We start from the raw sequence: 25,926 nt of genomic DNA, 5'->3' as shown, positions 1-25,926 counted from the left end.
CCCGTGCATCCCAGTACATCCCAGTGCATCCCAGTACATCCCATTGTATCCCATTGTATCCCAGTACATCCCATTGTATCCCAGGGTATCCCATTGCATCCCAGTGCATCCCAGTACATCCCAGTACAGCCCAGTACATCCCATTGTATCCCAGTGCATCCCAGTACATCCCAGTACAGCCCAGTACATCCCATTGTATCCCAGTGCATCCCAGTACATCCCAGTACAGCCCAGTACATCCCATTGTATCCCAGTGCATCCCAGTACATCCCATTGTATCCCAGAGCATCCCAGTACATCCCAGTACAGCCCATTGCACCCCAGTACATCCCATTGTATCCCAGTACATCCCAGTACATCCCATTGTATCCCAGAGCATCCCTGTACATCCCAGTACAGCCCATTGTATCCCAGAGCATCCCAGTACATCCCATTGCATCCCAGAGCATCCCAGTACATCCCACTACAGCCCATTGCATCCCAGTACATCCCAGTGCATCCCAGTGCATCCTAGTACATCCCAGTACATCCCATTGTATCCCATTGTATCCCAGAGCATCCCAGTACATCCCATTGCATCCCAGTACATCCCAGAGCATCCCAGTACATCCCATTGTATCCCAGAGCATCCCTGTACATCCCAGTACAGCCCATTGTATCCCAGAGCATCCCAGTACATCCCATTGCATCCCAGAGCATCCCAGTACATCCCACTACAGCCCATTGCATCCCAGTACATCCCATTGTATCCCAGAGCATCCCAGTACATCCCAGTACATCCCATTGTATCCCAGAGCAACCCAGTACAGCCCATTGCATCCCATTGTATCCCAGAGCATCCCAGTACATCCCATTGCATCCCAGTACATCCCAGAGCATCCCAGTACATCCCAGCACATCCCAGTACATCCCAGAGCATCCCAGTACATCCCAGTGCATCCCAGTACATCCCACTACATCGCAGTCCATCCCAGTACATCCCAGTGTATCCCAGTACATCCAAGTGCATCCCAGAGCATCCCAGAGCATCCCAGTGCATCCCATTGCATCCCAGAGCCTCCCAGTGGATCCCAGTCCATCCCAGTGCATCCCAGTACATCTGAGAGCATCCCAGAGCATCCCATTGCATCTCAGAGCCTCCCAGTGGATCCCAGTCCATCCCAGAGCATCCCATTGCATCCCAGTGCATCCCAGTACATCTGAGAGCATCCCAGTGCATCCCATTGCATCCCAGTGGATCCCAGTCCATCCCAGAGCATCCCAGTGGATCCCAGTCCATCCCAGTGCCTCCCAGTGGATCCCAGTCCATCCCAGTGCATCCCAGAGCTGGGTTTCTCCTGGCAGCTCCAGAGAGAGTTTCATTTTGGAAAGGTGAGACAGGAGGCACCAAACCGAGCAGGTTTGTTTGGGCCTGGAATCCCTTCATGGTGCAGGGAGGTCCTGAGGTCCTGCTCTGAACATTGAACAGTGACTGTGCCACGGATGTGACAGCTCAGTGATCTCCCTTGGCCCTTTATTTCTGCATAATAATACCCATAAATATGGGTTCCAAAATACCCATGTGCAAAAATCCCAAAATACCAAAATACCCATATGCAAAAAGTCCCCCAGCCCAGTTTGGGGGGAAAAAATGGGAGTAAGTCTCTCCCAGTGCTCCTCTCTTTTTTCTTCCCCACCCCATAAATCCATATCTGGGAATGTTCTTTTTCTGTGTTCTTTTTCTTTCTTTTGCTGAGTCCCCTCCTGGCAAGTACCAGGCTCCTCTCTGCCAGGCACGCTTGTCTGCGCAGGAAAAATGAAATTCCTCCTCCCTCTCTTGGGATCTTTAAGAGCAAATTCTCAGCTCAGCCTCAGTGCCAGGGGCAGAGCATCAGCCTGTTCCCAGCTGATCTCAAGAGGCTCCAGCTGCTCATCCTCTTCCAGCCAAAGATTTGCAGGGCACTGCTGCAAGAAGGCTGAGGCCAATAAAAGTTCTTACAAGCTGTTGTAACTCAGAGCTGGCTCCCCTGGAAATCCTTGGCAAATAAAATAAAAATAAACTCCTGGCGTTCCCTGGAGATATCTGTGTCCGTCTGCTGGCAAGGCTCATGCCTTGAATATATTTTCAGCTTTTTGTAGCACTCACAGTGAAGAGAAAATTAACTGTGACACCCGTGGTCAAAATATTAGTTTTGGGTTTTTTTAGTATTTTGCCCTAGAGTATGCAACTGGGACTCCAGAGTGAAGAAAAAAAAAAGGTTAAAACAATCACTTGTCTACAGAGCAGTTCAGAGATACATGAGTTTTATTTGAGGATAAATGGGGCCACACCTACCTGAAATGAGATCTGGGCTCTGCAAAAGCAGAGAGGAGCCCTTGTCCCCAAGGCTTTACAGCCTAAATGAAAATCAACAGTGAATTAGGGAAGGAAACGGAGTCAGTCACCTGTGTAAGGTCTGACAGGAGCAGTGTGGTTCGGCTGGGATTGGAGCCTTTGGTGTTTTACAGAGCTCTGCTGGGTGAGGAGCCAGCCCTGAGCCCCTGCCCTGGGCTGAGCCCAGCGTGGGCAGCAGGGAGGGGGGATTGTGCCCCTGTGCCCTGTGCCCAGGTGAGAGCCCACCTGCAGAGCTGCCCCAGCCCTGGCCCAGCACAGGGAGGAGCTGGAGCTGCTGCAGAGAGCCAGAGGAGGCTCCAGGGGGATCAGAGGGATGGAGCAGCTCTGCTGGGAGGAGAGGCTGGCACAGCTGGGATTGTTCACCTGCAGAGGAGAAGCTTTGGGGGGACCTCAGTGTGGCCTTGCAGGGCCTGGAGGGGCTGGCAGGAAAGATGGAGACAGAAGATTTGCAAGAACCTGGAGTGCCAGGACAGGGGGGAATGGCTTCAAACTGAAAGAGAGTGGGTCTAGATTGGAGATTGGGAAGGAATTCCTGGCTGTGAGGGTGGGCAGGCCCTGGCACAGGGTGCCCAGAGCAGCTGTGGCTGCCCCTGGATCCCTGGCAGTGCCCAAGGCCAGGCTGGACAGGGCTGGGAGCAGCCTGGGACAGTGGGAGGTGTCCCTGCCATGGCTGGGGTGGAATTAGGGGACCTTTAAGATCTCTTCCAACCCAAACCATTCCAGGATTCTCCCTTATCTCCCTAAACCTCCTGCTTTTCACTATTTCTTGCTTACTCTTTCATACTTTCTCTTTCCCTGGTCTCTTCCCTCTCTGCTCTGCTGGCAAGGATCCTGTTCTTGCTGCTGGCAGCCTCAGCCTCGCTGACCAAACCACATATTCTGCTGAGAGCATGACTTGGGGCTCTCCAGAACATCAAGAGCTGCACCCAACTATTGCAATAGGAAGATTTTTCCATGTCATTGAAGTGAGAAGAGCTGGCTGAATTTTCATGAGGGAAAGGGATGTTACAGACAGCCTGGGACATGCGAAAATAATTTTCATTCTTGCATCTTATTTTTTGAAAAGCCCAAATCTGAAAAGCTTTCCATGGGGAGGTGAGGGGAACCAAATCTCTCTTACTAAATAAAAGTGTTGAAGTTTCCAGCCTGTTTCTCTACCCAGGGAAAAAGGAGAAGTTCCTGCACATCATTGTGTGTGCACACACACCTCAAAGAAAGTTTCTGTTTTAATGAGAACTTTCCTGGGGACAAAAAAAAAAAAAAAAAAAATCCAGTTTCAACAGTCTGGGCCAGTCTAAATGACAACATCTGCATGCCAAGCACTTCCTAAATGAGAGGATTTCCCTGGGGAGGGTGGGCTGCTGCAGAGTGGCAGGGAGCAAGGAAGGAATTTAGGAATTTTCCTGGGATACAGGAACCCCTTCCTGCTGGACATCAGCTGCCAGCAGAGCTTGTTCCTCCTGGTTGTGCTGCTGATCAGCGACACTGCTGGGTCAGGGGTGGAAAGAAAGACTCCAGTCTTTAGGTGGACCAGAAGGTAAAATAGAATAATTCTTTATTAGCAAGAATTCAGTTCTGGAAATGTGGAGTTACAGCAGAGCAAGAAGTTGTGAGTTTTATAGTCTCACTCACTGAGGTGGGACGTGATTGGGCTCAAAGTAGAAACATCTCACATTATTAGTGATTATGAACAACACACTGTGGAGAACCATGACTATAAACAATGGTTACAGAAAGATAAATAATAATTGGTTTAATTCTTTTCTTCTAAAATTCCCATGCTCAGCCTGAGAAAAATTCTCTCTGTTCTTTCTCCAGCTGAATTAAGAATATCCAAAGATCAGCTCCAGAGGATCTCCACAGGCTGCAGCCCCTCTCTGTCAGGGAGTGTAACACTGACATCATTTTTCCCCCAAGTACAGGAAAATCACACTTGTCCAAGTTGCAACAACAGACTCCTGTGACGGCACAACCTTTTGTTAAGGTTTTTATTAAGATGATTTGGGAGATGAGCCCCAGAGCAGACAAGCGTCTGATTTTGTGCCTAAGCCCCGACGGTTTGGGTGCAAAAGGTGAACATTGAGCAACGGGAAGCCTCTTGTGAATTCTGCTAAAATGGCGGGGGATGAAACAACACTTCAGAGAACCCTTCTTTGGGGTCACTTGCTTCCTGTCATCTCACCTTCCCCAAAAGCCTCTTCCCCTTTCTCTGGGAAAGAAGAAACTGCCGGGCTGCGCTCGCTTCTGCCTCTCGCTCTCCCCCTGCTTCTCACTTTCACTCCATCGGTTTCACGTTCCCTTTGCCAGGCGGAAAACCTCGCGGAGCTCCAGCCCGGCAGCAGCAGCAGCAGCAGCAGCAGCAGGAGGGTTGATCCTGGTCCCACCCACCGGGACTTTCCTGGCTTCCTCCAGCAGGGAGCGGGGGGAGCAGGAGCGCTCGGAGGCAGGAGCGGGCCGGGCGGCGCGGAGAGCGCTCCCGCGGCTCCTGCCGGGTTTCTACTGTAGGCGGTGCATTCCTCGGGAGGGAGGGAGGGAGTGCGTGCGCCCGGTGCCTTCCCACACTCCGCACAGCTCTTATTTAATGGGGGTCTCCATGCAGGGCAGGCGCCACAGGAGGTTTGGCGGTGCCCGGCTCCCTGGCAGGACGAGCCCGGCGCTGCTGCCATGGAGAGCGCGGTGGAGATGGGCGCGGAGGCTGCGGGCAGCGGGCGCGGCGCGGGGATGCAGCTCCGGCAGGACCTGCGCAGGATGCGCTGCGCGCTGCTGCTCTGCCTGCTGGCCGTGCTGCTGCTCATGCTGCCCATCGCTTACCTGCTGGTCGGGAACCTGCGAGCGCCCAGCTCCTGCGGCCAGGTAAGGCAGGGGTGCAAGAGCCTGAGCGAGGGATGCGGGACTCCAGGCGGCTCTTCAAAATGCAGTTTATTGTATCCGAGATGTTGCAGCAGTCCAGGGTCGTGGGTGACAGAGCTGTGCCGACCCTTGGTTTAGGTTACAATGCATTATATTTGTTTCTTTTGTTCACAATGCATTATAGACTTTTCTTTGCTGAGCATCTTAATACAGTAGAACCAATCTATCCCTTTTACCTATAGCCTGTCTTAATACAGTAGAACCAATCTATCCCTTTTACCTATAGCCTATCTTAATACAGTAGAACCAATCTATCCCTTTTACCTATAGCCTGTCATAACTGCTATCATTACCATATTCATGTTACTGTTCTCCAGTCACTAAAGTTAGTACATTACAGTTTAAAAGCTGGAAGTTGGTTTTCAGTTTTCTTGCAAGGGAAAATTTCTACTTGCGACATTTTTTACTTGCAACATTTGCTGACTTGCTTGTCTGTGCTATCCTTCTTCTTGGTAAAAAAAACATCTTCTTGTTTGGGGTCAGTTTATCCTTTTCTCTAAGCCATAAAAACCCCTTCTAACTAACACACCCTTTGCCTCCTTGGTTATCCAGTAATTCTTTTCTTCTATATCAAAACTTGCTTCCATCTCTATTCCTTCATCAGACTCTACATTTAAAAATCTTTCTGCCAAGCACACACATCTGTGAGACTTTCTTGTCAAACTTTCATCCTTCCCAGCACATGGGCACACCTGAGTGCCGTCTGCACCTCCCAACGGAGCCTCCCCGGAGCACTTTTAATGCTCTTTGTGAATTTCTCCTGTCCGAGGGCACGTGTGAGACTCGCTGTTGCATTCCTTCTTCCTCACCCCGAGGGTAAATCTGATTATTGCTCTTTTTTAGCTAACGGTTCCTTACTTTCACTGAGGTCACAAGTGGCTTTGAAACTTTTATTGCTGTGCTGCAGGGAGTGCTTAAATAATGACTGATTTCTGTCAGATTTTTGATGCTATGGGTCATTTTCCTCCCTTCTTTTGGGTTAAAGCAGCGGTTTCCCTTGGCAGTGTGATTTCAGGAGTACATGACTTTAAAATTTTTATTGCTGTGCCGCAGGGAATGCTTTGAAAAAAAATCACTGATTGATGGAAATCACTGTCTCTGCACTGATTTCTGCCAGATTTTTGACACTGGCTCATTTTCCTCCCTTCTTTTGGGTTAAATCTGTGGCTTCTCCTCACAGTGTCTGATTTCAGGAGTGCATGACTTTAAAACTTTTATTGCTGTGCCGCAGGGAATGCTTAAAAAAAAAAATCACTGATTTCTGCCAGATTTTTGATGCTATGGGTCATTTTCCTCCTTTCTTTTGGGTTAAATCTGTGGCTTCCCCTCACAGTGTCTGATTTCAGGAAGATCTGCTGATGTCAGTGGGTCAGTCACCCGTCATTGGGCTGACAACTACAGCTCTGGTGAATAATTAATTATTATTAATGTGAACTTCTGCAGAGATCTAAGAGACACTTAAGGGAGTCTGGCCCTGTTTTTACCTCTTAAAACTTTCTCTCAGTCCAGTCTTTGCAGCTCTTCTCCCTTGCCAGACTTTGCTCCCAGCCATCCAAACTTCTGCTCTGCTGCTCCATCCCTCCTGCAATTCCCTATTCCTGTGGGGAGCTGTGAGCTCAGCAGGAATGCCCCGTGCTGTAAATTGGTGAATTAAGCTTTGAATTTTAGCTTCAGGTCCGAAATTCCCCAGTTAACCAGCAGGGCCCCAGAAAGGGGGGTTGGTTTTGGGTGGCCTTGAAGGCAGGTTTGTCCCCTGGCTCACGTTCAGCCCGGGGATGCTGTGGGAGGGCAGAGCCACTGGCGGCTCCTGGGGCTGTGCTGGGACCCCAGGCTGCTCTGCCTGAGTGATGCTGAGCTCAGGGTGCAGCATCCTCTGCCTCACCTGGTTCTAACCTGGTGCAGCCCCTCGGGCTGGCACATCTGGCAGTTCCTTGAGTGATGCTGCCCTGACTGTATCACTGCTGTCGGTTCCAGCTGTAGAAACCCAGGCTGCCCTACCTGCAGGTGCCAGAACACAGCTTTCTTCAGGGGCTGGGCATGATCTGAGGGGATTTGGGAGCCTTCAGTTCTGGAAATGTGGAATTATAGCAGAGCAGAGACTGAACATGGAGGAGCTTGAAAAGCTGGGTGCTGCTCGAGGCAGGGGTGGTAAAATTCACCAGGTGCTTTGAGCACCTCTGCTGCTGCTCTGGGTTTGTTTGTGTCCCACCAGAGAAGAACAGTTCAGTCTTGAAACAATCTTGGAGCAGAAGAATAATCAAATGTTAACTTGTTTAATCAATCCAATGTGTTCCTGGATCGTGACCCTGCTAGCAGAAGAGTTTTTTATGAGTGGGTTTGGCTCCTTAAGAGGAAAAGCACAACGTAAATGGTTGGAATTGCAACTCTGGTGTGCATTCCCATGCACCTGCTCCCAATTAGCAACACGTAATGTTTCCACAATGATGTTACGAGGTGATAGAGGAGTTACAACCTCTGCCCGTCCCAGGGAGGAAGAGAAAAGTCATCGGGGCTGGCGGGGTGCCCGGGGTGCTGTGGGAGGAGCTGCACCTCTGCTGGGCCCTGCCTGTTCCTGATTTTCATTCATTCTGCTGCTCTCTGTGCTCACCATTCCCTCTGCTTCTCTCTGGTCTCATCATTCCCTCTGCTCCTATCTGTGCTGCTCTTTGTGCCCATCACTCACTCTGCTGCTCTCTGTGCTCACCATTCCCTCTGCTCCTCTCTGTGCTCCTCTCTGTGCCCATCATTCCCTCTGCACCTCTCTGTGCTCACCATTTCCTCTGCTGCTCTCTCTGCTCCCCTCTGTGCTCCTCTCTGTGCCCACCACTCACTCTGCTGCTCTCTGTGCCCATCATTCCCTCTGCTTCTCTCTGGTCTCACCATTCCCTCTGCTGCTCTCTGTGCTTCTCTGTGCCCATCATTCCCTCTGCTTCTCTCTGGTCTCACCATTCCCTCTGCTCCTCTCTGTGCCCATCATTCCCTCTGCTCCTCTCTGGTCTCACCATTCCCTCTGCTGCTCTCTCTGCTCCTCTCTGTGCTTCTCTCTGTGCCCATCACTCACTCTGCTGCTCTCTGTTCTCACCATTCCCTCTGCTCCTCTCTGTGCCCACCACTCACTCTGCTCCCCTCTGTGCTTCTCTCTGTGCCCATCATTCCCTCTGCTGTTCTCTGTGCCCATCATTCCCTCTTCTTCTCTCTGTTCTCACCATTCCCTCTGCTTCTCTCTGGTCTCACAATTCCCTCTGCTGCTCTCTGTGCTTCTCTCTGTGCCCACCACTCACTCTGCTGCTCTCTGTGCCCATCATTCCCTCTGCTGCTCTCTGTTCTCACCATTCCCTCTGCTTCTCTCTGGTCTCACTATTCTGTCTGCTGCTCTCTCTGCTCCTCTCTGTGCTGCTCTCTGTGCTCACCATTCCCTCTGCTCACCTCTGTGCTTCTCTCTGTGCTGCTCTCTGTGCCCATCATTCCCTCTGCTTCTCTCTGTTCTCACCATTCACTCTGCTGCTTTCTGTGCTTCTCTCTGTTCTCATCATTCCCTCTGCTCCCCTCTGTGCTGCTCTCTGTTCTCACCATTCCCTCTGCTCCTCTCTGTTCTCACCATTCCCTCTGCTCCTCTCTGTTCTCATCATTCCCTCTGCTCCTCTCTGTGCTGCTCTCTGTGCTCACCATTCCCTCTGCTCCTCTCTGTTCTCACCATTCCCTCTGCTTCTCTCTGTGCCCACCATTCCCTGTGCTTCTCTCTGTTCTCACCATTCCCTCTGCTGCTCTCTGTGCCCATCACTGTTGTCCAGCAGGACAGCACAGAGGGGTGGATGTCTCTGCCTGTGTGGCTGCCTCTGAATGCCCCAAGGAGCCATATCCCCCAGGAGCCTGCAGGTTCAGAGAGGTTCACTCCCTGGCAATATTTCTGGGCATGAAAGCTCTCAGGAAAATGCCTTGTTTCATGTCCTTCTGCATTCAGAGTTTGCTGAATGGCTCTGTCCTCATGTGCCCCACTGCCAGCTCAGATCAGGAGCTTTGGCACCAGCCATGTGAGGCAGAGGTTTGGGGTGTGGGTGCCCTGGGCACTGTGGGATGAGTGGGCAGCCCCGAGCTTGCTCCAGATGAGTCTTGGCCTCCTGACCCTTGCAGCCCACGGGAGGAGTCCTCTGCTTGCCCCACGGGGCTCTGCCCACACAGAATTGTCACCTCCCAGTGCTCTGGGGACAGTCCTGGGAGGAGGGAGGGACTCAGCAGGCCGGGAGCAGATGGAGTAAATTCCTGAGTGCTTCCTGGAGCAAGGAGGAGAAGGGAAGCCCAGGAAGGTTTGTGCAACAGGGGAGTGTCCCTGGGCAGGCTGCCTGCAGGGCGAGGCACCCTGGTCATCCCTCGGTGTCACCTGGTGCCTCTGAAGGGATGCAAACTCATCTCTTTCTCTGGAAATGTCCCTTTCAGGAAAAAGCAGGGCAAGTTATGTCATTACAGCAACATGTGTGGGCTCCCAGTGTTCTCTGTGTGTCATGGTGCAATGCATCTGGGATGAATAATTCCAGTCTGGTGATGGTTTTCCCTGGACACCTTCCAGGCTCCCTCCATGCTCCTTTGGGAAAGAGGAACCACTTTCTTTTGTGCTTCAATCCAGAGCAAGGAGAGGAAGAAGTGTTTTTCACACCAGAACATGTGGCTTGTGTTACTAGCAGGAAATCTATTTTAAGGCCATAGTGGTGCCCTGCTGGAGGAAGGGCAATCCTTCCTCAAAGGGAAGCCAAGTTTCGGGCTGAGTTCCCAAAACCATCCATGGAATGGCACAGGAGAGCGGCTCTGGCTGCCTCAGCATCCCACTCAGCAGAGCATCAAGTCCTGTGGCCTGGAGAAGTTGGTGTTTGGGTTTATTTTTTGTGGCATCCTTGGCACGTCAGGGAAGCAGAATAAACAGGAGTTCCAAACCCTGTCCCAAGGGTTGGACACGTACCTGTGTGCCAGCTCTGTGCCATGTCAGCTGGCAGAGGAGAAGGGACCTGCTGCAGAGCAGGAGGAACTGGAAAATCCCAGGGGCTCCACCTGGATCCTGCTGGAATGCTGGCAACAAACCCCAGCAGAGATCTGCCCTCATGGCCTGCCCATAAAGGAAGGAGAACCTCAAAAGCTTCCTGATCTTTGGGGAAGGAGAAATACCTGGGGAGGAGCAGCAGGCACACCTGGATGGGCCCAGGTGTTGGGATTCCCCTTCCAAAGCCAGCACCAGATCAATCCCTGCCTGGCCACTGCTGCTGGATGCAGATGTTCCTTGTGGGCACGTGCCTCGGGTACCGCCTTCCACTGGGCAGCAAAATGTTCTGATTGAAGCCAGTTTCTACTGGCACAGACCAATTCCTCCCAAAAACTCCCAGCCCAGGCCATGCAGCACCTCTGGAGTTGGAAAAACTTGGTTTTGTGTGCTGCACGTGGCCTGCAGAGCCTCTCCCAGCTGGAGTGCATGGAGGGGCTGGGGGAATTCATTCATTCAGAATGCTCATTCATTCTGCTCTTGCCATGCCACTGGATATCAGCCCCCCTGGTTGGGATTAGCAGTACCTGGAGACAAATGCACTGGGGCTTTTTGGTGGTTTGTGGTACCAGAAGTGTTCAGCAGCCAGCAATCCCCAGGGTCACTAAAGCTGCCTGTCCAAACCTCTGTGAGTCAGCTCGAGGTGGGGGTTTCAGCATCACTCAGTGGTTGGGCTCTCCACAGTAAGCAGAGGGAAAATTGAAGCTGTGAACTTTTCAGAACCACAGCTGAGCAAGAAAAGGGAAAAGAGAGAAAAGCACTGATTGTGTGAATGTTCTCTCCACTGCCTCATGATGCTCAGCTCTCCCTCCCCATCAATGCACAACATCTGTGCCTATTCAGGACAAGTATTTCTGGCACCTGGTCATTGTGCAGCGTTGTCTGCTGCTAAAACATCTTTTGTATTTATATTTACACCTTTATGAGATAGCACAATTAGGAAAAAAAAAAAAGAACAGCCATACCTTTGTCAAGCAACAGAATAATTCCACACCTTGCTGTGTCCCCCTGCTCTATCTGCTCTGTCCCTCAGCATCTCTGAATGCAGCTCCTGCACCTGGAGTTTCCAGTTGGATTTCTTGGGAAACAAGTAAATTTAGGTTTAAACAAAACCTTTTTGTTATCTTTTATAAAGAAGCAGAATTCTCCTTGCTCTCCTTCCCATTTTCCTGCCACCTCTGTTTGGATTGCAACATCCAAGTTTATACAAGGAATTTCAGCAGAAGTTAAGCTTCGAGTATGTAAACAGTTCCACAGAAGTTACATTCTTAAATATAGGTTTGGGATTGATTTTTTCCCTGGCTGCAGAATCCTTAGAGAATGGGATCACTAATGAGAATTAGTCACTTGGGAAATAGGTAGGAAATGCCACATGTAAATATACTTCTAGGTGAGTAGTTTAGGGCAGTGTGAGGGAAATCCTAAATTCTGACCTTGTGCTTCCCACCAGGGCAGGGACAAGGTCACCAGGCTGGGGCTGAGTCACATCAGCAGGGCACTCATGGTTAGTCACCACAGAGAGCAGGACTTTGAAACTCCTCACACAGAAGGAAAGGCTCAGGAATGTGCTGGACAGCACAGCACCACTTTCCCCTCAGCCCCACACTGGCAGTTCACACCAGTCTGTGCCAGGAGCCTCCTGGGGCTGGGCCACACATTTCTGTACAGGTGGGCAAGGGAATACAAAGAAAAGAATAAAAAAAAAAACAGAAAAAAGGAGAATTTTCCCTACTGTTTCCTTCTGCACTTTTTCCAGCATGCTGGAGCAGCTATTTCAGAAATGACTGTTTGCTGCTGCAGCACACGAATGTTTACTTCCAGTAAAACATTAAACTGTCTTTGGCTTTCCTGGAGCAGCCAGCAGCCCCCAACCCCAGGCAGGCTGCCTCTCCTGCCACAAACATTCCCCTTCCCCAGCCAATATAAATTCTCTATTTTCTCCTTCTCCTGCAGTGCTTGAAGCTGTGTGAGACACAGCCAGCAGGAGCCAGCTTCAGCATCTAGATATTAATATTGTTCCAGGTTTTACTGGGCAAAGTGCCTCAAATACTTTGCTATGAGCTGACTAGGGGTGGTTTATTCTGTTTATTCAATGTGGTTTTGGTGTCTGCCCATAAAACACACCATGTGTGTCCCTGAAGGATGTTCTGGGATGGGGGTTCCTGACAGCTCTGAGGGTCAATCCTGTGGGTCTGTCCCAAGGATCAGTCCTGAGGGTCAGCACAACCCAGGCTGCTCCAAGGGCTGCTCCTCACAGCCCCACAGAGCTGGATGTGAGGCAGCATCCCCCAGTATCCCCCAGCATCCCCAGAATCCTCCACCATCCCCTAGCATCCCCCAGCACCCCAAAGCATCCCCATCATTCCCCAGCATCCCCACTATCCCCAGAACCCCCAGTATCCCCAGCACCCCCCAGCATCCCCCGGTACCCACCACCATCCCCCAGCATCCCACATCACCCCACAGCATCCCCCATCATCCCACAACATCCCCCATCATCCCACAACATCCCCCAGCATCCCACAGCACTCCATAGCATCCCCCAACATTCTCCAGCATCCCAAAGCATCCCCATCATTCTCCAGCATCCCCACTATCCCCGGAACCCCCAGTATCCCCAGCACCCTGCAGCATCTCCCAGTACCCACCACCATCCCCCAGCATCCCCCAGCATCCCCCAGCATCCCCCAGTACCCACCACCATCCCCCAGCATCCTCCAGCATCCCGCAGCATCCCACAGCATCCCACAACATCCCCCAGCATCCCAAGCATCCCCCATCATCTCACACCTCCCCCAGCATTCCACAGCACTCCACAGCACTCCACAGCACTCCATGGCACCCCCCAACATTCTGCAGCGCCCCCACCATCCTTCAGCATCCCCAGCATCCCTGGCACCCCCCAGCATCCCCCAGTACCCAGCACCATTCCCCAGCATCCCCCAGCATCCCCCAGCATCCCACATCATCCCACATCATCCCACATCATCCCACATCACCCCACAGCATCCCACAACATCCCCCAGTATCCCAAGCATCCCACATCATCCCACACCCCCCCCAGCATCCCACAGCACTCCACAGCACCCCCCAACATTCTGCAGCACCCCCACCATCCTGCAGCATCCCCAGCATCCCTGGCACCCCCCAGCATCCCCCATCATTCCCAGCACCCCCTACCATCCCCCAGCACCCCCAGCACCGGGGCAGGGCTCGGGGCCATGTCCTGCCTGAGGGCAGTGGGAGGGCTCCAGGAGGGAATTGCAGAGGAGAGGGAGGATGAGCCTTCCCCCGTGCAGACCCCAGCAGCAGAGCTCACCCCGCAGCTGCTCCCTGGGTCTGCTCAGCTCCTGCCTCCCCTGGTCACCCAAAATTGCAGACAGACTGCAGGAACAGCCTTGGTCTGGAATGAACCAGGTGCAGGACAAAAGGCAGGTGGAGCTGATCCACCTCAGGCTCTCTGCTGCTGTTGTGGGGATCCTTTGCTGCTGTGAGGGCTCAGACCTGCCTGCCTCGAGGAGAATCTCAGAGCTGCCTCGAGGAGATTCTCGAGGAGAATCTCTCCCTTTGCTCTGCTGGATTGAGGGCAGCAGAGGGGCTGCAGCAGGGCTGGACAGCCACCAGGCATGGCTGGGTCACACTGGCCACTCTGCTGCTGCTGCTCCCCCAGCTGTGCCAAGGGCTTGCCCAGCTCAGAACCTACCAAACATCCCCCAGGTCCTGGAACCTGTCAGAGGTGAAGGCAGCAGAAATGTCCTGCAGTGAGCAAAGACTCGTCAGGGTTCACCTTTTAGCCAAAATGCTCCATCTGAATTCACTGCTGTTACACTGCAGCTGTTCCATGTTCTGGGACAATCCCACAACCCTGGGAGCTGACTGCTGTCACTGTCCCTGCAGGTCACAGAGGAGAGGGGCTCTCACTTCCTGAAGCAACGAGCAGTGGCTGCTGGTGAGTTTGCCCCCCTTTCCCCTCTGGTGTTGCAATCCCTGCACACCTCTGCCCTCAGCACCCCAGTCCCTGCCCAGACAAGCCAGCCAGGGCACACTGGGGGAGATCACTGTGGGCAGAGGGAAATGGGAGCAGTTCTAACCCCGGGCTGGCAAAGCTGGGCAGGCACAGGCTTCCCCCACAGCTCTGCAGGGGTGTGGTGGTGTGAGGATCCCCAGGACGAGGGGAGAGAGGAGGATTTGAGTCCAAGGTCTCAGAAGGCTGATTTATTATAACATGATATGTATGATATATGATATGACATGTATGATATGATATGATGATATGATATGATATGATATGATATTATATTATATTATATGATATTATATTATATTATATTATATTATATTATATTATATTATATTATATTATATTATATTATATTATATTATATTATATTATATTATATTATATTAAAATGCTATACTAAAACTATAGTAAAGAAAGAGGAAGGAGACATCAGAAGGCTGGAAAAGAATGAATAATAAAATCCTGTGACTGACCAGAGAGTCCAACACAGCTGGACTGGGATTGCTCATTAAATTAAAACAATCCACATGATGCTGGATAAACAATTCTCCAACTCACGTTCCAAAGCAGCAAAACAGGGAGAAGCTGAAGCTTCCCAGGAGAAGAGATCCTGGTGAAGGGATTTTTGATAAAATATCACAGTGACACTGCAGGGTCAGTGGGACTCCCTGAACAAGCACCAGCAGGGATTTGGGAGCCTGTGCTCCTCACCCTTGCCCTCTGTTTGCCTCCAGCAGTTCAGGACACACCACAATGGGCCCTGCTGGTGCTGCAGCAGCTCTGCCAAACTCCCCTGTCTGTATTTATCACCTCAGGGGGGTCAGTGAGAGATCACAGCAAATCAGGGGTCAGTCACCTCTCATATTTTGTTGACTTAGGGAAAGGTTCTTCCCCCAGAGGGTGCTGGCACTGCCCAGGCTGCCCAGGGAATGGGCACGGCCCCGAGGCTGCCAGAGCTCCAGGAGCCTTTGGACAGCGCTGCCAGGGATGCCCAGGGTGGGCTGGGTGGGGGTCTGGGCAGGGACAGGGGCTGCCCTGGGGGATCCTTGGTGTCCCTCCAGCTCAGGATATTCTGTAATTTTATTCTTGAACAGCAGCAAACATCCTCACACTATTTTTTTCCCTTTTCCCTCAGTTACAGACACACTTTCCAGTGCAAAGAAGCCACGAGCTCACCTGACAGGTAATTCTTGTTCACAACTAAAGCCTTTTTACAGCCAATGTTGTGGTTCAGTGACCTTGGTCCCTGTGGATCTGCTAGGAGCAGGTGTTGCAGGAGACATGGGGAGCAGAATAATCAGCTTTGCCAGGCTGAGTGCAGTGTGTCTGCAGGGAAGGGCCCATGAAGGGACAGCTGACAGAAATATCACTTTTCTGAGCTGTTTCTTCATTGAATGACCAGCTTTTGTAACTGAACTGAAACAGGTTCCAAATGTCTCAGTGATCTGCTGAATCCTCCAGAAAAGGCAGGGAAGGAGCTCATGTGAGCCCTCATGGAGCAGTGAACTGGCAAGAATTACAACTTTTGGAGGAAAATCAGGTCAAATCAGGCTGGTTTTATTTTATTTTCCTGCAAGGCCTGACTTGGACTACACACACCCCATATTCCCATTATTCCTCCCCCCTGTTTTCAGTGAGATAATCTCTGACACATTTCAGAGCAAGCAGGGAAAGGGTAATGCCAAGCTGAGCTCTCCAAGCTTTTATGTTGTGGTAGGAAGGTGCCATCACAAAGTCCTGTCACAGGGTGGGCTGCCAGGCCTTTCCAAGAGGCTTCCATGCCTTTCCAAAGGGTTTCCATGCCTTTCCAAAGGGTTATCAAGCTTTTCTAAGAAGTTTCCATGCCTTTCCAAAGGGTTATCATGCCTTTCCAAAGGGTTATCAAGCTTTTCTAAGAAGTTTCCATGCCTTTCCAAAGGGTTATTATGCCTTTCTAAGATGTTTCCATGCCTTCCCAATAGGTTTCCATCTCTTCTCTAGAGGTTTCCATGCCTTCCCAAGAGGTTTCCTTTCCTTTCCAATAGGTTTCCATGTCTTTCCAAAGGGTTATTATGCCTTTCCAAGAGGTTTCCATGCCTTCCCAAGAGGTTTCCATCCCTTTCCAAGAGGTTTCCATGCCTTTCCAAAGAGTTTCCATCCCTTTCCAAAGGGTTATCATGCCTTTCCAAGAGGTTTCCTTGCCTTTCCAAGAGGTTTCCTTCCCTTCCCAAGAGGTTTTCATCCCTTTCCAAGAGGTTTCCATGCCTTTACAAAGGGTTATCATGCCTTTCCAAGAGGGTTCCATCCCTTCCCAATAGGTTTCATCCCTTTCCAAAGGGTTATCATGCCTTTCCAAGAGGTTTCCTTGCCTTTCCAAGAGGTTTCCATGCCTTCCCAACAGGTTTCCATCCCTTTCCAAGAGGTTTCCATCCCTTTCCAAGAGGTTTCCATGCCTTTCCAAGAGGGTTCCATCCCTTCCCAATAGGTTTCATCCCTTTCCAAAGGGTTATCATCCCTTTCCAAAGGGTTATCATGCCTTTCCAAGAGGTTTCCATACTTTCCAAGAGGTTTCCATGCCTTTCCAAGAGGTTTCCATCCCTTTCCAAGAGGTTTCCATCCCTTCCCAAGAGGTTTCCATCCCTTTCCAAGAGGGTTCCATCCCTTTCCAAGGGGCTGCCAGCATCTCCAAGGTCCCCATGTCACCACCTCAGCCTTGAAGCTGTCACCACCCCAAGGATGTTTCCCTGAGACATCCCCCATCCTCTCCAGCTCCACCCAGGTGGAAAATTTAGGTATTCCCAGGGAAAAGTTCCTGCCTGGCTCCAGTGTGGATGGAGTGGGTGCCAGTGGGGTTTTCCAGCTGCCCTGGGGCCTTTTATCCCTCCCCAGAGCACAGCTCACTGCAGAGGCTTCCCCAGCAGCCAGGGCTGCCCCAGGGCGCACTTTGTAACCTGAGAAAGGCAGGAAGTGCTGGGATTCTTCTCTCTGGATTTCCTGCAGGGATCCAAATCCACCCCCAGGGCTCCATCACTCAGGGCTGGTGCATTCCCAGCAGAGTTCCCTTCCCTTGGTGCAGCAGCTCCTTCCTGATGCACACCCTTGGTGCCTCTCCCTTTGCCACGGGGGTTTCTGGAGCTCCAAACCCAGCCTGCCCCTGGAACAGCCACAGCTTTGCTCAAATTTTAAGGAGCAAGAGGCCCATGTCTGCTTCTGTAAGGTTTTGTTTTTTTAAATCCCCCCCTGGCAGAGAGACCCAGAGGCTCCAGTGACTCAGAGGAGCAGCCAAAGCTCTGCTCTGCTGCTGGGAACTTCCCTGGGTTGCACAAAAGCCCAGCTGCCACAGGGAAACACCCAGCAGTTTTCTCCACACTTCTCCAGCCCCCATATTTACAAAAAATTCCTTTGCCATCCTTCCCAGGCTGCCTCCCAGGGTCTGTGTCCATCCCCTCTGGCATTCCACTGAGGGCCAGTCACTGCTGGCTGTAGAAAGGAGCAAGAAAAGTGGAAACTTCAGGGAATTTTCTCTCTCCTTTCTGTGCTATGCTATGTAGTCATCAAGGAACCCAATATCTATGGATTATCTTTGACCTTTTCTTAGCCTGAACACATTCCTAGTGCTTCTCCCTGTGGCAATGAGTTTCCCAGCTTGACAGCACTTTGCAGGCAGAAAATATTTCCTGTTATTTTCAAGCCTGTGCATAATAATTTCTTGGGCTCCACCCTGGTGTTCTCTTCTCAGAAACAATGACTTGTACACAGAAAGTGTAAAAGGAATAATTATTCCCCTGATCTTTGTTACATTCCCCCACCTCAGGTGTTGTTTTCAAGGTGAAGGTGGCAGACTACAAATCCTAAACTGTAGGAAATCTCTTCCACACCTTTATTCTGTCTTTTTCTAGTTTTAGGCACATCTGTTGTGAAGGTGAGAGCAGAGGAGTGAGAGGAATGAGAATTGGATGGAGTTCTTTGGGAATGCACTGATTAATTGGCAGTAGCAGAACAGCTCCATGTTTTGGTGTCTGTTCCTTTCTGATAAATCTTCCAGCTGCTCTTGGCCTTTTTAACTCACACTGAGAATTTTTATTGACCCAGGCTGGAATCGAGATCTCCCCTCCCTGATGACTTTACCTCCTCAGATGTGCCAAAACCCAGCTCAGAGTTCCCTCCAAGCCCATTTTGGGGCTTCTCCTTGCCTTGCCATCATCCCCATCCCACTGGCTTGGTTGGGTTTGGGGTCAGGATTCAGGGCAGTGCCTGTTCCTTCTTGTCACCAGCCTGTGGCACAGGGGATGGCCAATGCTGCAGGGCCTGGCTCGTGCTCCTGGTGCTGCCATGGTCCCAAACCTGGCACCTGGCTCATGCCCCTCCTCATTTGATCCCAAACCTGGCACCTGGCTCATGCTCCTCCTCATTTGATCCCAAACCTGGCACCTGGCTCATGCCCCTCCTCATTTGGTCCCAAACCTGGCACCTGGCTCATGCCCCTCCTCATTTGGTCCCAAACCCACTCTAAATGTGGCCAGAGCCTCATTTCTGCCTCCAAATTCCCTTTGTTAAATCCTCAGGGCATGAACTGGAGCAGCAGAGGACACAGGACCTCGCACCACGAGGGCTTCACCACAGGCTCCAGACTCTAGCTCAGACTCAGAGTTCAGGTTTAGGCTCTCCCATTGCTGCTGAGAACTGCAGAAAGCCCACAAATTCAGCACAAAATAGATCCCAAATCTGACAGGCAACAGGGATTCTCCAGCAAGGGACTGAACCAAAAGGGAGCTGGGGACAGGAGAATTCAGGGATGCCAGAAATTTATAGTGTGTGAGAAAATAGAAGGATCTGTGGCAATGAATCTCTTATTAAAAGCAGGTTTTAATTCCTTTAAGAATTAGCATCATAGGTATAGTTGCAGGAAGTAGAGCTTCAGAATTTAGGAAATAAATAAATAAATAAGTACAAAGTACAGCTGCTGCTAGGAAAGGAGCTGTGCTGTATTAAAAAGCACTTGAACATTCATTTTATTCTCCTGTTACTGAAAGCATGGGAAAAAGTAATTAACTTGAAAATAGAGGGGTATCAATAGAGGGAGAATCATCCTAAAAGGGAGGTTAAAGCTGTGAAACCTGACTAATTCTAGAAGTCAGGAAGTCATGTAGTTCATTTGAGATCTTATCATATTTATAACGAATAAAATCTATTTTATAACTAATATAAAAATTCATTGTGGAATTGAGTGTCATTGACATTTTAAATGCATCATTCTACAAGAAAAGAATATTTCACAGGCAGCTTCTCTTCAAATTCCCCCAAAATTCCAGAGATGGACTAGAGCCCAGGACATTTTCTGGAAGTATTCTGGTCTTTCCTCACCCTTCCCAGCTCAAACAAGATTTCCTCTGCTCTCTGAGATGAATTGCTCCGAGCTCTTGCAAAGCTCAGAGTGACCCAAAGCTAGCTGAGCTTTCCCCAGGATTCAGAAAGTCCCTGAACTGAGGGATGATGCATTGAGGTGGATGCAGATGAAGGCAGACCAGGAGCACTTTCACTTTCTTTTATTCCCCTCTCAGTGTCAAAGCTCCATGTCTCTAAGCTTTATAATCTTTCTATAATTTACCTTTCCTTGCTGCCACAATCCCTGTCTGTCTTCCCCTTCCCTGAAATACTTTCCCCATCCACTTTGACCCCTGGGAAAAGATCAGGGTTTGATACTTCAGCAGCTCTAAAAAAAAAAAAAAAAAAGGCCATTATTTTGTTGTGCCACTCAGAGAATATAAAAGGAATTGCACTCCTAACAGCTTCCTGTCTCCTCATGGATTATTTACTGTTGGAAAAGAGGGAAACAGACACCACTGGGACATGAGCAATTCCTTTTTCTGAGTCTCATTTCAGGATGGAGCTAAGGGTTATTGCCAAGGGAATTCCAAAGCCTTCCCTCACCTGCATTCCATTTGCCTTCCCATGCACACACCCCTTCCCCAAATACTGAATAAAAATCAACTTTAAGCCTTAACACAAGCTCGTTAAAAAGGTCTCAGTTTCTGAAACTCTGGTTTCCCTCATTCATTCTCCAGGTTCATTTTAATACCTGAGATAATCTCCATGGTTTTTATCCTCTTCTTCCCACTGCTGCTTTTTTAGCACAACAATTCCATGTGGCAGGCAGTAAAGAGCAGAGACAACTCTTGCTTACCTGCAGAAAAACATGCAAGGGCTGAGGTTTTTTTATCCTCTCTGTTGTGTTTGAGAAATCAAAGTAGGGAAGGCAATAGGGCAGCAATTCCCTAATTTTTCCCCTGCAGGCTGGGAAGCATCCTCAGCTTGGATCAGACTGATGCTGGGGTCAGGACTGGAGCTCAGTCTGCTCACAACAAGATTGGGAACAAAAAGCCTGGAGGAATGTTGAGGCTGACTCCAAATGTAGTATTTTGTTCCAGAAAAGCATTAAAGAAAAAAAAGGGGAAGAGAGGGATAAAAATGGTTTAAAATAGAATGTGTTGCTTTGGAATTGGAGCTCTTGAAGCACAGTGGGGTCTTTGGGGTTTTTTGCTAAAATCCAGTGACCTTGGTAAACCAAAAGCAATTCTACAAAAGATGTCCTTGAGAGCACAGAGGAGGAAGGGCTGAGGAGCCCCAATCCCCTTAAGAAGAAGCAGGAAGAGAAGTCCAAGGGGTGACACATGGTGGTGACCAGTGGGGACATTCTGCAAGCTCAGCAGTGTCTTTCTAAGAAACAGAATTGCAATCCACCCCTCCTGAAGGAAAAGATGGTTTAGAATTTCCTCTTCCTGACCCCAGCCCTTAGGTACGAGCATGGTACAAGTGTCCCACTGCTGGTGTCACCTGAGGACAAGGTTTTCACACTGGAGATGGGTGAGAGGGGAAGGTAAAGCCATCTCCATTGCTTCCCAGGGCTGGAATTGTTGTGCTAAAAAAGCAGCAGTGGGAAGAAGAGGATAAAAACCATGGAGATTATCTCAGGTATTAAAATGAACCTGGAGAATGAATGAGGCTGCAGGGCTGTGGGGGATGGATTTGTGGAGAGTTCTTAGGGTTTGATAGAAGGAAACCCTAAAAACTCTCTGTGAGTCCATTTCCCACACGGGACAGCTGCCCAGGGGTGCTCTCCAGGCTGCCCACAGCGTGTCCAGGTCTGAAAGCCAGGATAGTTCTGCATGCTCTAGGAAGGTCTTGGCAGTGTAAGCTGTGCCTATGGGCAGCCTGGAGAACACCACTGGGCAGCTGTCCCATGTGGGAAATGGACTCGTAGAGAGTTTTTAGGGTTTCCTTCTATCAAACCCTAAGAACTCTCCACAAATCCATTCCCCACAGCCCTGCAGCCCATTCAGCTCCCTCATCAAGCCACAAAACAAGAACATTTCTGCCCCAGCTTTTTGCTCACCCCGTTCAAATCCCTCCCCATCCGGAGCAGCGATTCCACCTTCCCCCCACCCTGCACCAACCTCACCCACCCTCCTCTCCCTCTCTCTCCCCGCTGCAGTGAAGAGGCAGGACCTGGCCAGTGCCGTGGGGAGCCACATGCCCATCCTGCAGTGGGAAGACAAGCGAGGCCTGGCCTTCACCAAGAACAACCTGAGCTACTCCAGCAACGCCCTGGTGATCCCCGTCTCCGGAGATTACTACGTGTACGCCCAGGTCACCTTCCGAGGGCCCGTGGAGAGCAGCCACAAGGCCAGCTCTGTCACTGAGATCATCACCAAGGTCACTGACAGCTACCCCGAGCCCACCCAGCTGCTGATGGGCACCAAGACCCTCAGTGAGAACGGCAATGGTTGGTTCCAGCCCATCTACCTGGGCGCCGTGGTCTCCTTGGAGGTGGGAGACAAGCTGATGGTCAACGTGAGTGACATCAAGCTGGTGGATTACACCAAGGAGCACAAAACTTTCTTTGGGGCCTTTCTGCTGTAGGGCTCTGCTGGCCTGCAGCAGATGGTGGTGGGGGATCCCTCCAGGGTCATCGAGGGGATTTTGTTGGATTTTGGCTTGGTGGGTGCGTGTTGGGGTGAGATCTCTGCTGTTTGCCGCCTTCTTTTTGTTCTTCTCCTTCTTCTTCTTCTTCTTCTTCTTCTTCTTCTCCTTCTTCTTCTCCTTCTTCTTCTTCTTCTTCTCCTTCTTCTTCTCCTTCTTCTTCTTCTTCTTCGGTGCCATCACTCCCCTGCAGCTCACTAGTTAATTTAATGGGTAGGGAAAGGTGAAGATGCAGGTTGGAGTGAAATAGCCCCCCAAAAAAACACAACAAAAACCAACCAAATACTAACTCAAAAAAAGGCCAAAAAAAAACCCAAACAAAAAACAAACAAACAAAAAACCCCCAAAAAACCCGAAAAAAAAATCGCCCCAAAACAACAGCAATAAGCCCCATAACAAACAAACAAGAAACAACAAAAAACCAAAAAACAACACTCAAAAAACCCCAAAACAAACGAAAAAAGCAAAGCCAAAAGAGAAAAATGAAACTCATATTGGAGGGGGAAAGCATGTATTTTTGAAAGCAAAAGTTGAAAGTTCTTCAAAACTTTGTAAGCTAAGGAGGAACATTTGATACCTGTGGGTAGGAAGTTTCTTCTTGAATATTGAGCTAGGCTATGTCCCAAATTCCACCTTCACTGTACAATTTCCTCAACTCCAAAAAAAAAAAGGGTTTTTGAGCTTTCTCTACCACTTCCAGTATAGTTTTGCATGACCCTTCTTCAGATTCTCCTTTCTAAAAGGTAATTATTTCTCATCATTTCCTTATGAATACATTTACTCAGTACTTTGCGCTAACATAAAGCTCAGGTTAATTATTAACTGCTTAATTAATCCCTTCCAACTTCCCTGTAAAGTAGATTAAAATTATATCTTGTGCTTTGCAGCAGCTACTTGAGATTTTTGGTTTTTCCAAAAAAAATTATTTACAGTTCTCTAAGTCCATATACAGCCTCAAAATGTTCTGGAAAAGATCTAGGGAACACACAAAACACTTTCTGTTTCGGCATGAAAGTGGAATGTCCCCTCCAGGTCCTAACTTTAGGATAATAGGGGAAAAAAAAATTAAAAAAAAAAAATCAAGGTAGATAGTCACAGAGCAAAATTTTGCACACTTTTAAATCAGCCACTGAAATTTTAGGAGAAAACCTCTGCAATGTTTTGCTTTCTATTATATTTAACGCAAGGCAAATGCAGCTGAAGAAATCACTGCTTGGGCTCCAACCCCAGCTGACGGTGGCCCCTGGCCCCAAGGGACTCCCAGCCTTGCCCTGGCTGAGGGTTGGCCACCAGCTGTCCCCACACGAGGTGAAAAGATCCAAAGACACCACCCAGGTGGAGCTCAGGGCTGTTTAACTTCCCACCTTGCACTGCCTCATTTCCACAAACCTTTCTGCCTCTCAGGGAAATTCCCATTTTCCCCTCCCCTCCTGCAGCAAGCACATCTCCAGCAGGACCCTCCTGGGCTGGACTTGGCCCCCTGCCCAGAAATGGCAGCAAGGCTTTGTCCCTGAGCTGATGTTTGCGCCCAAAGCGCTGCTGGAGCCCCAGGTTGGGGTGGGATGTGCAGCCCTGGGGCTTTGGGGCTGTGTCTGCAGGGCTGAGCTGGGCTAGGGACAAGCCATGGGAGATGCTGCAGCTCTGTCCATGGCCAAGCCCTTCCCACCAGGAGACCTTTGATAGCTCTGGGAAGATCTGCCCAAGCTGAAAAAGAAGTCAGTGGAGCAGCTGGAGCAGGGAGGAGGCCAGGGAGATGGGGAAGGGAGGAGAGGAGCAGGGCAGGAGGAGGGCAGGTCCAGGCAGCACCAGATCTCTTCATGTCTTGGTGCGAGGACCTTCCTGCTGACATGAAAACTGGCAGGTCTTTTGTGGTAAATCATCTCAAAATGGTGAATTTTTGCCCATTCTTCCCTATCCTGCAATTCCTGGATCCCACAGTCTGTCCTTCCCTGTTTTAGGCCCATCACAACAGCCGGGACTTTGCCACCCTGCCCTGCCCTCTTTTCCTGCTTCCACCTTTTCCTTGAGTCTCATTCCTGAGTGTTGGCTCCTGGCACAACTCTGCCCATTGGGGAGCTTGACAAATTCTCTGCATCAAAACCTCATCCCAGTTTGGCTTCTCATCCTTTCTTGGACTCATCCTTTACCTTCCCCACATCTCAGCTGTCCTCTTGCTCCCTCCTGCCTTCCTGGCCCTGCCCACTAGGTGCAAGGACACTTCTTTGTCCCAATGCCATTTTTTACACTCAATTTCTCCAGCCCACAAAGAAAAGTGACATCTCAAAATAGGTTTGGATTGGAGAAAGTAAATTTAATTGATGGAAACACTCGGAGTCAAGGGAACCTCTTATGTCTTTATGATCCAGATCACTTCCATCTTTGAGCCCTTATTCCTATTTTATCTCCACCTGCCCAGAATGGTTTTTTAAGCTGTGTCTGGAGCAGTAATTCCCCAATTATCCCTTCAGTGCTTAGCACACATGACCTCAGCCTTGTTCTGGGGATCCAGCTCCTTTTCAGGGCTCTTCCTCCTGCTCAGAGACCACCCCCCATCCACCAGGGTAAAACCTGGTGAAATCCCCCACTCTTGGCTCTTCTAGACAAAATTACTCCCAGTGAGACCCTGAGACTTTCCACAGCTCCAGTTTTGTGAAGTGTTCCCCCAACACCTCACGTTGAGCCTTTGATCACTTGGTTGTGTGCCCAAAGCAGAATCTGACCTCATGAAAACACAAAATCCACAGGTTTTGGAACATGTGGAGCACTTTGGGTGACCAGCACACAAAACAACTTGGTCAGTCTCATAAAGGAAGATTTGAAATCATCTTTCCAAGACAGGTGATTCCCAGCAAACAGGCAGGAGAGCTCCTGCAAAGGACAAAATAGTGTGAAATTGGTTTATCCTTGGAGGAAATTGGAAGGGAAATTCTCTCTATTCTGGGATAATGACAGTAATTCAGAAAGCTTCTCTTCTCTACGGATGAGCTGATCATTCTGAGGGCACAAGGCAATCCTGACAGGCTGGGACAGCAGATTTCCAGGGAAGCTGTATCCCAAGGCATCATCACTCAACCCTGGTGTGCTGAACGATGGGAATTGTGAGGGCTGGGGCAGAGGAGTGGGGAATGCAACATCTGGCACTCAAAGAGCCAGAATGTGGGATATGCACACACCTTTTTCTTTTTTTTTTTTTTTGTGGATATTCCATAGAAGTCCCCAGCAGTTCATTGGCAAAAATGAGCCTTTTCTAGCACAGAATTTGTGCCCACTGCACACTAAAGATGAATTTCAGCAGCAAAATGTTCCCTGCTGCAGCTCCATTCCAGGTGTGATTCTCCATAATCCATAGAAATATTTATTTTAGTCCAGTTAGAGCTTTTGCACCCCATTACCCACACCAGCTTTGAGCACATTTAGCTCCCATTTTATAGGACATAAAACAATATATGTGGCATTACTTGTTTTAAAGTGGTGCAGGCATATTGATCCCCACATGCATCCTCATGGAAATTCTCTATATTCCCTTTTTTCCCCCTTTTCAGTGCTAATAATGTTACTGTAACAGTGACCAGCACACAAAATAAGTGTTCAGGGGCTGATTCTGTCCCTGTTTTATATTAGATATTCCTCCACAGA

General features: G+C 49.9%; 1 protein-coding gene across 1 annotated transcript; it reads left to right on the top strand.

Moving 5' to 3' along the window:
* Window positions 1-5,038: 5,038 nt before the first annotated feature.
* On the top strand, window positions 5,039-23,931 carry TNFSF15 (TNF superfamily member 15; the record flags this gene model as incomplete). Its single annotated transcript, XM_084219513.1, has 4 exons — window positions 5,039-5,227; window positions 14,208-14,259; window positions 15,467-15,514; window positions 21,803-23,931. The coding sequence occupies 4 exons, from the start codon at window positions 5,039-5,041 to the stop codon at window positions 22,228-22,230; spliced, it is 717 nt and encodes a 238-aa protein (XP_084075639.1). The 3' UTR covers window positions 22,231-23,931.
* Window positions 23,932-25,926: the final 1,995 nt, after the last annotated feature.

The sequence above is a fragment of the Fringilla coelebs genome (genome assembly GCF_963513975.1).
Source record: "Fringilla coelebs genome assembly, chromosome: 21".
Classification (NCBI taxonomy): Eukaryota; Metazoa; Chordata; class Aves; order Passeriformes; family Fringillidae; genus Fringilla; species Fringilla coelebs.
The sequence above is the reverse complement of the archived record's forward strand: the minus strand, read 5'-3'. Positions and strand labels throughout refer to the sequence as shown.